At 34.9% G+C, this 16,478-nt stretch overlaps 1 protein-coding gene across 1 annotated transcript; it reads right to left on the reverse strand.

The window, feature by feature from the left end:
* Window positions 1–387: 387 nt before the first annotated feature.
* Window positions 388–14,532, reverse strand: LOC127852941 (leukocyte elastase inhibitor-like). The gene is made up of 2 exons (XM_052387024.1): window positions 14,452–14,532; window positions 388–2,032 (listed from the first exon to the last, which is right to left on the reverse strand). The coding sequence occupies exon 2, from the start codon at window positions 1,992–1,994 to the stop codon at window positions 843–845; it is 1,152 nt and encodes a 383-aa protein (XP_052242984.1). The 5' UTR covers window positions 1,995–2,032; window positions 14,452–14,532; the 3' UTR covers window positions 388–842.
* Window positions 14,533–16,478: the final 1,946 nt, after the last annotated feature.

The raw sequence follows: 16,478 nt of genomic DNA on the forward strand, positions 1-16,478 counted from the left end.
TGCTCGGGTAACAAGTAAAGCATAAACAGCAATGTTTATATACTTTTACTCCTCCATATACAAGATACGAAGATTATTGTATATTTTGAATTTGTATATGGTGTCAAAAATCAAAAGTTAAGTTCTCATTACCATTTTCATCATACTTTCTTTGCTTTCAGAACTTCCAAAAAAGCATGCTGTTTTTTTTTTGTCTTAGTTATTTCTATGAAATAATAAGGATGATAAAAAGTGCACACAAAACTCGACCCGTGCGCTATGACACACACTTTTTTAAGTTGAATGGCGTGTGTTCATTTCAAACTTGCGATTGATTTTGAAAAATGAATTGCGTGTTAAATTATGCAATAGCGAACATCTTCAGTGCCTTCAGCGCTTTGATTAATAAAACGGACCATAACACTAATTTGATGTTATGTGACCGTATTTGTAATACAGGCTGCGCCTCTAGTGCGATACGACTTCAAACGTCCAACTCTCAGTGAATTGTTTTGCGTTCCGATGTTTCAGATTGCGCAATCATAACATCAATCCAAAGATGTATATGTTCTAATCCGAAAATTGCGATAAAAGATTTCGGTGCAAAAATCGCCAGTTTTGGCAGTAAAATTCCGATACAATCTAGGTACCACATTAAACGCATCCGATAACGTAATCTTTCACACTAGTTTTCCATGAACTGCATAAAGAAGCTACATACACACACAGGCTATAACAATCAAAAGTCACATTTGCAACTGACAAACTTAACTACACCAATGATCAAACTAGGGTGAACAGGCTAAGGTAAATATTAGGGCACTGTATTTATCAAAGACGCCTTTATGCAAAACGCATGCAATCTAGAGTTCGTCTCGTGTCTGAGCAGCTTCCGTTTCATGTCCAGTAAAGCGACCAACAAACAGTGGCGCTTTCAGCTGATAGTGCCAGATCATAAACATGAACGGGTGATCAGCCGTAAACGTCCGTGGAGGAGCTGGCATGCTTCGCCTCATAATTGTTGCAGCAGTCGCAGCTGCAGCCTCTGTACCTTCTTCGTTGACATCCACAAATGCCTTGTGGAACACCTTAGAAACAAACAAATCTTTTCCCATTCCAGAAAGGTCAGCTTTGTTTGCATCGAACACGTCAGGCATTCCTAGAGCCGATAATGTATCTGAAAGCTGGAATGAACTCTCGAGCTTGAATTTCGGAACGGTAACTATAACAGTTGGTGAGGAAACATCTTCGATACATTGGTTCATTTTTTGGACGTTCATCTTTTTCTCCATTTCCAGCAATCCCGTGACGGTGTTTGGAAGTAGAATTACCATAGCCATTTCATCCCCAATGTAAGGCATATGTAAAACCTTACAATCCAAAACTGTACTCTCGCCATATCGCACTTTCTTCATTTCTCGTTTCATCATGTCTATCTTCAAAGCTTTTCCGTCCAATGTATGAAAATCAGTTTTTGTTGTACTCTTTGGCTCAAACTGTGTCGCCCAGTTTCCTTTAAAATAGATGGCATTTGCAACTACCATTCTTGTGAGTGCATTAATAGATCCGCTAGGCAGAAGGTTTTTGATCTTTTCGTCTGTGACTTCCTCTACCCATTTGTTTATTTCTTGTCTGCTTCCCTCTGGGTTGGATATGAAGTCCACATTTTTTACATCTGAGGCAAAATGTTTGACTACAGCTTTAATGTAATCTTCCAAAATGCTTTTATCACTGTTCGGATAGAGTCTGTTAGCGCTTCTCAGTACGACATGATCGCTCCCTTTATTCAACACCTTAACAAATTGCTCAGCATCAGCAAGTATTGACTGTTGATCATTGGATTGAAATTGAAGAGTAGAAATCATCTGATTTCTGGTTTCATTTCTTGCTCCAGTTTGAACCATTGTCATGACAACGAAAATGCTGCTAGGCGACATGAACAGGTTGCCATGGGGATTGTGAGAAACGACATGTTGAAAGAGGTCCAAAGAAAATTTTGAAGCACTTGATGACATGGTTGTCAGTTGATGTAAATACAATTGCTGACAGCTTTCTGCAACAGAAGAAAGAGAACATAACTAATAGATGTGAGTGCGTTACATGGCAATTAATTCAAAATGGATATTTTAAATAGTAACTCACTTTATCACAGGCGATCACGATAACAATAATCGTGTGGTGTCAAAATGAGAAAAACAGCAAAACAATGCCTGATATAGAACAAATACTCGCAAAGTAAATGCTTGTCAGTGAGGTAAAGTTAATTAATCAATTAATTTGTTTAAGTAGAAAGGTTAATCTTATAAGTTAACAAATGCTGTTACTTTTATTGCCACAAGAATACACAAGGGCTGTTTGTAAAACATGCATGCCCCCCATATGGGCTGTCCGTTGTAGTGGCAGCCATTGTGTGAATACTTTTTTTGTCACTGTGACCTTGACCTTTGACCTAGTGACCTGAAAATCAATCGGGGTCATCTGCCGGTCACGATCAATGTACCTATGAAGTGTCATGATCCTAGGCAAAAGCGTTCTTCAGTTATCATCTGAAAATCATTTTACTATTTCGGGTCACCGTGAACTTGACCTTTGACCTTATGACCTCAAAATCAATAGGGGTCATCTGCAAGTCATGATCAATCTACCCATGAAGTTTCATGATCCTAGGCGTATGCTTTCTTGAGTTATCATCCGAAAACCATTTTACTATTTCGGGTCACCGTGACATTGACCTTTGACCTAGTGACCTCAAAATCAACAGGGGGTCATCTGCGAGTCATGATCAATCTACCCATGAAGTTTCATGATCCTGGGCGTATGCGTTCTTGAGTTATCATCCGGAAACCATTTTACTATTTCGGGTCACCGTGACTTTGACTTTTGACCTAGTGACCTCAAAATCAATAGGGGTTATCTGCAAGTCATGATCAATCTACCCATGAAGTTTCATGATCCTAGGCGTGTGCGTTCTTGAGTAATCATTCAAAAACCATTTTACTATTTCTGGTCACCGTGACCTTGACCTTTGACCTAGTGACCTCAAAATCAATAGGGGTCATCTTCGAGTGATGATCAATGTACCTATGAAGTTTCATGATCCTAGGCCCAAGCGTTCTTGAGTTATCGTCTGACAACCACCTGGTGGACGGACCGACAGACCGACCGACAGACCGACATGAGCAAAGCAATATACCCCCTCTTCTTCGAAGGGGGGCATAAAAATAGTACTTTGATCAAAACTTTCACGTTGGGAAAAACATTCAATTTTGACTTAGTTATTAAAAAACAGACAACTTAAAGTCCTCTAATGATATAGGACTTTTCATAACGATCATTTGGGACTAAACTTTTCGCTTTGCACACAAAAATAAAACACATAAATAAATATCGAGGAACGAATTATGGTTCTTGAACTCAGTACTTGCTCTCAGAGACTGATGTAATTATATGAAGTTTAAATTAAATCCCTTCCCAACATTTGAGTTATGATAAGTAAAATACACTTTTTTGCACATGAAATATACAAAAGACAATTACTCTACAAATGCTGGCCAGTACTTCGTAGATGTATGAAGTTTTATCTCAATATCTTCGAACATAATGGAATACTAGTGTACAAGAATATTAACAAATGGCAATAACTCTGTAAGTAAGTATTAAAGTTATGGAATAATCTGCAATTCCTCTTAAAGCTGGTAATCAAAAATTAAGTTTGATATCATTCCATTCAATTCTTTCTGATTATTATTTGCTCAAGAAAACAACATTCCGTAATTATATTCTCCAAAAACAATAAGAAAAGAGCTAAAATACAGTACTATAGGAAGCACTTTTTTTCTATGTACTCCATCATTATAGAAATATAAAGTTTAATCCCTTTCAGACTTGTTTAATTTGAGTTTAAATTTTCTTTACACTTAAATATAACATGATTATTGCTAGGCCAAGTGTGAGGTTGAGCGCTCTAAAACTGGTTTAAACCCCCAATGCTTTGCATTGACCGTTCCAAGGCGGTGTGGGCAGCTTTATTCTTATATGTGCTTGTGTTGTTTTGTATAGTGCTGTTTTGTACTGTTATGGCAATTGGTCACTTGCCTTAAATAAAGGACCAACTAATTGTATATAATGAGAAATCAATACTGCTCCAGCAGCTGGAGTTTCACTTCTTTATATTCAATAAATGTATGCTTTCAAGAAAAACAACAAGGGCTGTTTGTAAAACATGCATGCCCCCCATATGGGCTGTCAGTTGTAGTGGCAGCCATTGTGTGAATACATTTTTTGTCACTGTGACCTTGACCTTTGACCTAGTGACCTGAAAATCAATAGGGGTCATCTGCCAGTGTTGATCAATGTACCTAGTATGAAGTTTCATGATCCTAGGCGTAAGCATTCTTGAGTTATCATCCCGAAACCATTTTACTGTTTCGAGTCACTGTGACCTTGACCTTTGACCTAGTGACCTGAAAATCAATAGGGGTCATCTGCCAGTCATGATCAATGTTCCTATTAAGTTTCATGATCCTAGGCGTAAGCATTCTTGAGTTATCATCCGGAAACCATTTTACTGTTTCGAGTCACTGTGACCTTGACCTTTGACCTAGTTACCTGAACATCGATTGGGATCATCTGCCAGTCATGATCAATATACTTATGAAGTTTTATGATCATAGGCGTAAGCATTCTTGAGTTATCATCCGGAAACCATTTTACTGTTTCAAGTCACTGTGACCTTGACCTTTGACCTAGAGACCTGAAAATCAATAGGGGTCATCTGCCAGTCATGATTAATGTACCTGTGAAGTTTCATGATCCAAGGCTTAAGCATTCTTGAGTTATCATCCGGAAACCATTTTACTATTTCGAGTCACTGTGACCTTAACCTTTGATCTAGTGACCTGAAAATTAATAGGGGCCATCTGCCAGTCATGATCAATCTACTTACGAAGTTTCAAGATCCTAGGCCTAAGCATTCTTGAGTTATCATCCGGAAACCATTTTACTATTTCGAGTCACTGTGACCTTGACCTTTGACCTAGTGACCTGAAAATCAATATGGGTCATCTGCCAGTCATGATCAATGTACAAATAAAGTTTCATGATCCTAGGCCTAAGCGTTCTTGAGTTATCATCTGGAAACCATCTGGAGGATGGACGGACCGACCGACATGTGCAAAATAATATACCCCCTCTTCTTCGAAGGGGGGCATAAAAATCAATATCTCTGCAAATAATGAGAAGAGAGTTATGGTCTTTGTACTTGTCATTTTTGCTTATAAGCCATCTATTATTACACGAAGGTTCATTTGGATACGTCCTACAAAAGCAGACCTATGCTCCACACAAGAACAAATCTGAACCAAAAATTAAGCAATGGGCAATAACTCCAGTCCCACTGATATGAAAGTTTTGTAATTTGTACTCTGCAGAATTTCCCCTCAATGTCCTATTTTATTGTAATAAATGTTTCAATTAAATAACTTCAATACTAAGGGTGTTATGCTGTTATGCTATGCACGAGAAATTTGACTCAATCACAATAAATCAATAACTTCTGTTAAAAAGTGATTGTTCATGTCCTTTGCGTTGCCCCTTTAAGGCCAATTTCATTATTTGACGTTTCATTTGAATCACTTCAATACTTCTTAAGTTGTTCTCCGCACAAGAAGAGGGACAAAAGGACCGATGAAGTGATATCATTATATAGGGAATGATCTAGGATAAACAAGAGATGTGCTTGTCAGAAACACAATGCCCCCTACTGCGCCGCTTGATTAATTTTTATTTTTTATATCCCTTTACAAAATATTACTGCCCTTGTGCAAATGATCTGTATCTGCCAAATGATAAATAGAAATTATCTCCCTTTAAAACTTGTTACTTTCCTTGGATATTTTTTTTACCTTTGACCTTGTAGGATGAGCTTGATGTTTCACCACTCAAAATGTGCAGCTCCATGAGATACACATGCATGTAAAATATCAAGTTGCTATCTCCAATATTGCAAAAGTTACGGCAAATGTGAAAGTTTTCGAACGGACACACGGACTGACAGACAGTTCAACTGCTATATGCTAACCTACCGGAGGCATAACAAGAGCTGTCAGAGGACAGCGGGCTCAACTATTCGAGTGCTTGACAGTATAACGTAAGCCATCATGGAGAGGGGGGTATAATGTAGGTATGTGGTCATTTAATAGATATTTCAAAAAAAATAATTCTGGGGTTGGGCGTGGGGGTTGATTTGGGTGGAATCCATTGTGGCATGTCAGGTAAGTGTTGTTTTGTCAAAGTATGATTCAAATGTGATCATAAATAAAGAAGTTATGGCAATTTAAGCAAAATTTATTCATTTGACCTTGAGTCAAGGTCATTCAAAGGTCAAGGTCAAATTCAACTTGCCAGGTACAGTAACATCATGATAGTAAGAAAGTATTTGAAGTTTGAAAGCAATAGCATTGCAGGGCCCTCAATCTATCAAATCTGCCGCCGAATTTCCGTGGCAGTCCCCCACCTGAAAAGTATACTTTTTTCCCCTTTTGGGGGGAAAAATTCCCCCTAAAAAAAAAAAAAAAAAAAAAAATTTTTTTTTTTTTTTTTTTTTAATAGAAAGATGTGTCTCATGATTATTATATCTCAATTCTTTTTCAATTTAATATCTTTTCAAACATACTAAATTATGAAAAATGCAATGGATATAGTGCAAACATGTACAAATGAAATAATGAGAGAGTAAGTAAAAAAAATCCCCCAAAAAGGGAAACGCCGCGAAAATTCCCCCTCCTAAGGGCTGCGGACCCCTTCCCCCAAAGTAGTGTGAGGGCCCTGCATTGATTCTTTAAAAGTCAAGTGGATCTAAACACAAAATTTAACAAAATATTCAAAGTTACAAAGACAAAAAAGGGCCATAATTCCGTTAAAAAGCCAACCAGAGTTATGCAACTTGCCCTGTACAGTCCCCTTACGATAGTTAGCGAGTTTTCCAAGTCTAAAAAGCAATAGCTATGATACTTTATTAGTAAAATGGATCAAAACACAAAACTTAACCAAATGTTCAATTATCTAAGTATAAAAGGGGTCATAATTCTGTCAAAATGCTTGATACAGTTGTCTGCTCTTGTTTATACATTGGGGTCATGTTGGTTAAGAAGTATGCAAAATATGAAAGCAATATGTCAAAGGACATAGGAAATATTTGAGGTGGTACGCAAACTGTAACAAAGATTTATCAATAATATGCATATTCTAAGTGAAAAAAGGGCCATAATTCTTACAAAATGCTTGATACAGTTGTCTGGTCTTGTTAATAGATTGGGGTCATGTTGGTAAAGAAATTTTGCAAGATATGAAAGCAATATGCCAAGGGATATAGGAAATATTTGGGGTGGTACGCAAACTTTAACATAGAGTTATCAATAATATGCATATTCTAAGTGGAAAAAGGGCCATAATTCTTACAAAATGCTTGATACAGTTGTCTGCTCTTGTTTATAGGTTGGGGTCATGTTGGTAAAGAAGTATGCAAAATATGAAAGCAATATGTCAAGGGACATAGGAAATATTTGGGGTGGTACGCAAACATTTGCACGCTAAGGCTAACGGGAACAGGAACGCTTACGCCGACGTGAGTAGGATAGCTCCACTATATATATTTCATATATAATAGTCGAGCTAAAAATGTATAACCTGCTGCTTTAATAAAAGGGATATCATGTCTGTGAAAACATATATCATCATGACGCTTGACCAATACAAAAACAATCAGTGGATAATATTACTTTTCTGTAGGGTAAATCAAGTAACCTGTCTTTAATTTGTGTAGCCAGTTTGGAAACACTTGTTGTACATTTCATTATTTGAGCCAACAAATGGTTCTTATATCATAGATCGCATTAATCCTGAAATATTGTTTTGATGCATTTTGAACTAAACAAAAATATGCAAATCATTCTCACAGAAAACAATGCAATAATAGTTACATCATATAGCTCCTATAATAGCAGAGTTGAGTTAAGCATAACACATTTTAATTGTATTTCTTAATTTGTACTAAATTTTGTTAATTGAAAGTAAGAATAAAACAACCTCAAACTAGTTTGTACTAAATATTTAGTTACTCAATGCACCAATTTAAAATTGTGATGAAAACCAAAATTCATTACAGAATTTCTTTTGTTATACAAAACCTTACCAAAATCATAAATGGTGTTATTGTTAATACTTTTAAACGTGAGTGAAAAGTTGAACTATTTTAATATGTACTTCAATAGATATGTTTAATGTTGTTTGCAAACATTGATTTTTTCCGCACTTTTGGAAACGTGTCCGACTTGAAATTAGGAAATTTTGCTTAAGTAAAATAACCAAAGTAGCGAAATATTGAGCAACGAAAGAAGGACTGAACTTTCTTGAGAATTAAGAAAAAAAGAAACAAACATTAATTTTCCAATTATTGCAATCTGTTTATTTGTCTCAAAACTAATGATACCCTGTCCAAAAGTTACTTTATTTAACAAGTTTCTCTATAGATTAGGAGATGTTTGATTAATAAGTAAATCTGTTTGAGAAGAGGTACTCTAAGGCTACCTTGCAGCCAACATGTCACCATCCTTCCAACTGTAGTACACTTCAATATATATCTATAATAGATATTCTTATTGAACACTGGTGTATTTTTGGTCTCAGAAACAAAAGAGACCAGATTATACTATTCCATTTCACACTGTGTGCAATCTGTTTCCATATTAAATGGCGAAAGAACAGAATTTTGCCATCATGACAATATTGGATAAGTTCAATACTGGTTGAGGACCAATAGCCGAAAAAGAACCAAGAACCAAATAACCTGTATATTATTTAGTAAAAACATTTCAATCTTGCAAAATGAAAATAAAATTCATTGAGACAACCATTTTAGAGTTTGTTTTTTGTATTTTTTGTTTTTCATTCTTTCCAATTAGTTATTATAAAAACAACAGAGTGTAAGTGCTGGTACATGTGAAAATTCAAATGTTGCTTGCAATTTATGTTAAGGAGTGTGCATGGGCATATATATACAACATATATTTAAAGGACTATCATTTTGTTTTTCATTTAATTATTGTTTTCAAAACTGCTGTTATAATAAGTGATAATTGTCCATTAAAATTGTATGCGCAATCATTGTATTGCATTGAACTTAATTTTGTTCATTAAACAAAAACTAATAAATGATTACGGATTTGCACTATTAACCAAAATTAATGAATTAATGTGCAATCCAGTACACCAGTGTTTTTTTCAACTATTTTGTAATGAGAATGGGTCCATTTGAATAGGGAAAAATTGTGTCGTTTAGACTAAAATTGAAAATTATTGCTGGTTATTTTTTGCTAAACAATACATGATAATTGAATCATAAAAGTTTGTTCAATGTTATATTTTTATATTAACAACCAAACAAGTAGAGCTGGTTTAAGATCTTTTTAAAAAAACTTTTGGGGGGGGGGGGGGGGGGGGGGGGGAACCATCAATTGGGAACTTTTAGATATCATTTGTGAAAAAAAAAAAAATCCATAGGGAATGGGTCACTATGACAGCCCCAAATTTCAACAAAAACACACTGGTACACCAAAAACATTTGTAATCATAAATTCTTAATTTATTGTTGCAATATAACAAGGAATTCTCATCTTTGGTCATTTGTCCTCAATCAAGCAAATATTACGTTTATATTGTATGTCCTCATGAAAAATACTGAACTCTGCGTCATTACATCTGAAAAGTTAATGAAATCAAGAGCATAGTTAATGAAATCAAGATCATAAACACTTAACTCTATGCATGTGCAGTATTATTTTATTAAACTTTGTTTCAAAAATATAATAATAATATCATGTAAATTAATTCCCTTTGGCTATTTGTTCCCAACCAGTAAACTGTTCAGTTTAATTAATGTACATATTTTGTGTATAAGTGACTTACAGGGCCCTCACACTACTTTGGGGGAAGGGGTCTGCAGCCCTTAGGAGGGGGAATTTTCGCGGCGTTTCCCTTTTTGGGGGATTTTTTTACTTACTCTCTCATTATTTCATCTGAACATGTTTGCACTATATTCATTGCATTTTTCATAATTTAGTATGTTTGAAAATATTAAATTGAAATAGACTTGAGATATAATAATCATGAGACACATCTTTCTATTAAAAAAAAAAAAAAAAAAATTGTTTTTTTTTTTGTTTTTTTTTAGTGGGAATTTTTCCCCCCAAAAGGGGAAAAAAGTATACTTTTCAGGTGGGGGACTGCCACCGAAATTCGGTGGCAGATTTGATAGATTGAGGGCCCTGACTTATAATGTTTCTTTCGATGTTAGACTTGATGTTATAAATGTCATTATTGGTGTGTTACTTTGGTTCCAATTAAACTTGGTGGTCATAGGAAATTGTATTCCACTTGCCAGTTGAGCTTTATGAGACACTAATGCATCCTATACATAGATGGTGACATCACTACCTTATTGTCACCTCTATACTAAGACGCATCACATTCCCCTTGTTTGCAGAATTATGATTCCGCCAAAGCAGTTCTGCTTAGGAATGAAAATGTTAATAATGAAAAAAAAAAAACGTTTTTTATTGTGTTTTTAAAATGGAATGTTGTTTAAAGAAATGTTATTTAATTATGTTTAAATGTGATTTTGAAGCTCTATTCAGACTCATAGCGATTATCAGAAGCACGATTACCTGACCTACTTTCACTTTCACTTTTCACTCGAGAAAAAAGAGCTACCCACAATTCCTTTTGCGTGAGTACACAGGTCAGATAGACCGGTGTGTGCACAATGGACACTCACACAATCAACTCATGCAATACAACACATCTGACACACACAGTAGTGCAATATTTCCTATTTAAAAAATGTAACAAATCTGAAATGCAAAGTGTCAGAGCTTATTTATAAACTTATGAACTTGATGTAGAGTGGGAGCATCTATAGTGTTTTTCCCAGGAGGGCAAAGGGGCATGGCGCATTACTTTCAAAAAGGGTATTTTAGCGCGCAGTTTAGGCAAAAAAGGGCAAAAACGTTCCATGTTATTTGCTCCACGAAGCAGTTGTGGAAAAAATAACATATAAACAAGCACATTTAATGGTAATAGATGTATTTAACTTACTATGATTTATATTAATATATCTACCTTGCAATGAACATTTAAGTTCCATGCTGTTTCAATAAACTGTACAGCACGACAAACATAATAAAGCAATATATGCATATGAATCTGATTATACACAGATCCACTAACATATAAATGAAACCATGTTTGTCTTATCCCATTTTCTAACAATAATCTCGACAGATGTTTAAAATAAAATTGCGAGTAAATTGATCTCTAACAATATGCAAACACTCGTTTCCGTGACATACATACACCGAGTAGATTACAAATAAATAAATTATGTTGTTGCTATCTAAAACATTTTTATGCATCGTTGATTATCACAGACATTTCATTTATTCCTTCTTAATGTATAATCTCCATCGTTAGTTCGATCGTTTACGACGTTATTTGCCATTTTTGCCGAGTCACAATTTAATTCTGTATAGTCCGCCATGTTGATAAAATGTCAAATGATGTAAGCGACAGGTGCACATAGCAACGTTAAATCGTATACGCGATTAGTATTTTGTTAAATTGGTATACGTCTCGGTAATTATTTCAATAATTAGATCTAATTATATTAAAGATGAAATCGATAAAAAATAAATTTGTTTGTGAATTTAAAAGTAATTATGCGTAAAAAAATATGTTTTGATATAACTGAATAATGCATGCAAAGCACAATTGCCACAAGAATAACATCGAGTTTTTGCATCAAATGTCTCCGAAGTTATGATTATATCGTGGAGGAGTACACATTGCCGAGCGAAAAGTGCGCTTGGTATAACATAGCCTCCGGCATTATCGATTGATACTGACACGGGGTTATTCACGCATGACTAATTCACAGCTTTGGGGCAGCCAGTAAGACCTAATCGAGCACTGTTATAGATTAAATCTGCTCAATTAAATATAGTTGATTAGACGTTGACGCCTCTCGAGTAAATCAAGCACAGTCGGAGCGTCACAGACAATCAAGGAAGCTGATTTTGCGGACCAAGTTAGATCGTAAGGCAAATTTCATGGCGAAATTTGCCTTTGAAAAAAGGGTGCATGGCGAAATTTGCCTTTAAAAAGGGCAGCGTGGCGATCCGGGAGGGCAGCGTGGCTTTTCGCCACGCTAAAATGGCCTGGGAAAAACACTAATCTAATGCCGAACGTATTTCTAGTACACAACAAAAAATAAACCGGGCTATTTTAACGCATTGCTAGTTTTCTTCACGGAATTTATACCATACTGATGACGTCATATCCTTTCCCTCTTCAACAAAATATTTGGTAAGTTAAGAACGCGGTTCTATTTGAAATTTCTACTCAATTTATGTTATGCATCTTTTTTTCGAGGCGTGTCTTGCCGAAAAAGTAACTCTAAAGAACTGAGTTCATAAGCATATACGGACTTTGCATTTGTGTATTTATACGAAAACCAGACATTTTTCACATGTAAACAGACATGAAAATAAGGGACATCACTCAATATTAAAGCGGGTATATACGATTTTTTATATGTCTTTGATTGTAATATATTGATAAAATATGTTACAATAACACAAAATAGGCAAGAAAAATTATACATTAAAGCCGAATTTCATAAAATGCAGCAAAGAAACATTAGTGCCCCGAGCCGATTGTGACGTACATATTTTCCTACAATAACCGAAGCATTCGTCTTTGTTTTAGGATCGGAGTTAGTGTTCGTGTGTCGTATGAATAGATATCGTTGCAGGAATTCAAATAAACCTTTAAACTAAGTTTAGATTCACATCGTACATGTATGGTATACATGCTGGCGAATTCGGCTGTACAGCTGTTGTCAATTTCAGAATTAAATATCTGGCTTATTTCGCATTTTTCGACACATGTTCTTATTAACTTTTATTTTAATTTTTATTGAAATATATATATAATAAGTTTTTTACACATTTTATATAAATTCATAAATATCTGACAAAATCGTATATACTTTAACAAAGATTCATGGATTAGAAAGTTATTGAGGTGTTTGGTAATATGTTCACATGTATCGGTCGGAAACTGAGTTTTACTCTATTTCCAAACAATTTGATTCTTAATTTCAGCAACTAGGCGTATATGTAGAACCTATGACTTTACACACATAGATACATGTAGATAATAGAGATCAAGATAAATAAATAAATAACATTATAAATATACTATAAATGTTCCTTTAAATTCCCAAATGAGAATAATAATTTGTAATCTGAAACACACTTCGGTCCGATTTTTTAAATGTAAACACTACGATTACAAATGCTTCCAATATAGTCATCATGTTATGATGTATGTATATTTGGCGACAAAACAGCGCGAACATTATGCGGCAATGTATGGTGGACGAACCAGTTATCGAACACCTAAGAATTTACGTTAAATTACCTTAAAATTGAAACACTTAAAATGACAAAAGCATTTTGTTTTAACAAATGACTAACAGTTCAATCATTGAATGATTTATCTGTAAAGTTTTCCAGCAAACTACCTTCAAGAATTTATAACAATGATTCCCTGATTATTGTCACCTCTAGCAGACAAAACAAAATGGCGGCCGATGTAAACATGACCTATTACCCGACACTTCATAAATACTACTCCAGTATATACAAAGTCACATGACTATCACGTGACCCGGACTCGGCGAAAAAATCTGCGTCTGCTGCAATCAAAATTGCAAACGGAAATATGCTTTTTGGTGTGTAAATGCACGTTTTGATAAATGCATTCAAAAATAGCAAAAAACACACAAACGGTGTAAATAACAATAAATGCATTCCTTTAACCTGTTTTCGGCGCATTTGTTTCAAGCTAAGTAGGCAAGTAGCTCATGGACTTCATGTGCGACCATTTGTTTATCAATGTGACGTCATGCGCACTTTTGCGCATGTGCATACAGAACCAAAACAAAACATCCGATAATAGGTGCTGTTCGATAACAGGTACTTACACGATACAAGGTCAAGGTATACGAATGGAAAGCGTGTGTGTATTGATTTTTTGATACAAACTTTTAAGCGCAGAGACCATTGAATTCTGTTGATTATCTAATACCGAACTCTTTGTATTTCGGCTTTGATGTTCGGTAATAGGTGCCCCCGCTCTACGTTTAACCGGGTTTTTTCAAGGATTTAGACGTAGTTTATAGGCCGAACTGACCAGTGGCCGTCTTGTCTAGTGTACATTTGGCCGAAATGTACTGAACATGGGAATATTTACAATAACGTTGTAAGTATCAGCTTAAAAGTTTTATTTGCGTTGTAAAGTATTTGAATGTGTAAAGATTTACACTTAAAATCATATCAGTATAAGTAACTATACCTCAATTCGGACGATCGGTTTACGAAATGGACCGGAAGTACACGTCAGCCGAAAATCTGTTTACGGTTACATACCACTAATTTCGTATTAATCACTACCAACTTATTCCGGTTCCCGATCTGAAGACTCAACATATTAGTAGTATAGTTGGCCAAAATGTGCGGATTGAAATGCCTATACCATTTTCTTAAGCTCGAGATGGGCTGATTTTGACAAATTATATAGCATTAGAAAGTTTTCAGATATATTTATATATATAAGGTTTTTCTTCTGATTTGGGCAGCCCGGCGAGTTATAACGTTAACTTTTGCAAATATCATACCGTTTTAGAATCTAGATTTACGGATAATTTGTTCGTACTTTATACCGATTTGTAGCGTTTATATTTTAAGTTCAGTTTTAAAAACTACATCTTGCTTAGGAGAAAAGAATTCTGTTTTCGAAAAAAAAAACTCGTTTTAAAAATGAAAGTAAGTACGGAATGAAGACGAAAAAGTAGATTCAAAATATAAACGCTACAAATCGGTATAAAGTACTTAATTCGACAACTAATTAATTAGAATCACATTGGTCGGCCCATATTGAATCGTCTTACTGTTATCATGTTGTTAAGTTTAGCATCTTGTTGTAGAAACCAATGTCTGGTTTGTCAACATATTTTTTGCTGCCATGTCCGAGGAATGCCTGTGTCAAACTAAGTATAGGAACTATTGTCCGTGGGAACCAATGTACAGATACCTAGCCCGCTTTGCCTTTTTATAGTAGGTAACATATTTAAATTAACAACTTATAAATTCTTTAAATTGTTCAGGTGAAAACACGATTACTCACATGAGGTTATCTAATATACTAGATATAAACGTATATATATAGATCTGGTATGAGTTGTCATATCATACCATATTTTATTAAACGAGTTCAGGAATTTTGTTAGTAGGCGAGCCTTTGGCGAGCTTACTTACGAAACTCCTGGACGAGTTTAATAAAATATGGTATGATATGACAACGAGTGTCAGATCTTTTTTATCACATGCTTTTAAATTAGCAAATTAAATAAATATTTACGCAAACAAAATGATAAATCCCGGAGATTGTTTACATTTCGTGACGTCATTTGACGTTGCAACGTGATTTGAGCAAAATAACAAAATGCGATTGGTCAATAAACGAAAACTAAGCCAATGAAAACGCTTAAAAATGTTGTATTACACATGTGTAGTATAAAAAAATATGTAATGGTTGTATTACATGGAAAACAGGGTATAGCATGTGATTAATATATATATACATATATGATAGATAGATAGATATAGATAGATAGATATTATATCACATTCTTTTTTTTGGATTACACATTCTTTCCTTTCTCATGTTAATTAATTTTATTTATCGTTTTTACCATTTTTATACCTTTATTCTGCTATCATATGTTGCTTATAATGAGCTAGAAAGCATTGAAACAAAGGCATTACCGGTTCTAAATAATTATCAACAAGATATTGCCAAGCAATATTGTCCCCTACCGGCGAAACTCTACCATTTTCAGTATTTTTTGTTGCCATAGCAACCAGAATTCTTGATAAAAGAACACAATGGAATGACGTGCATAAACTCCATATTGCCATCTATCCATGTTTCAAGTTTCATGAAAAAGTATGAAGAACTTTTAAAGTTATCGCAGGATCCAGTAAAGTGTGTTGGACGGACTGGCATACAGACTGACAGACAGACAGAGCGCAAACCATAAGTCCCTTCTGGTTTCACCGATAGGGGACAACAGCAATAGGAACAACACTATTTATAATTAAATGGCTTTCAGTCATCTGGAAACTCTACTTTTTTGTGAAATCACTATTTTCGGCGTAGCTGTATAACCCAGCTTTTCACCTTACCTGACCTTTGTAAGTGTCCAATAGAATTCAAATAAAATTTCCCGCGGCTAGACACGAATGAATATACTTCATTTATTCCATAGGCTGATTTGAGCATACCACCAGAACATTTGAACATGTCCGCGTCTTTGTAAC

The sequence above is a fragment of the Dreissena polymorpha genome, chromosome 12 (assembly GCF_020536995.1).
Source record: "Dreissena polymorpha isolate Duluth1 chromosome 12, UMN_Dpol_1.0, whole genome shotgun sequence".
NCBI lineage: Eukaryota > Metazoa > Mollusca > Bivalvia > Myida > Dreissenidae > Dreissena > Dreissena polymorpha.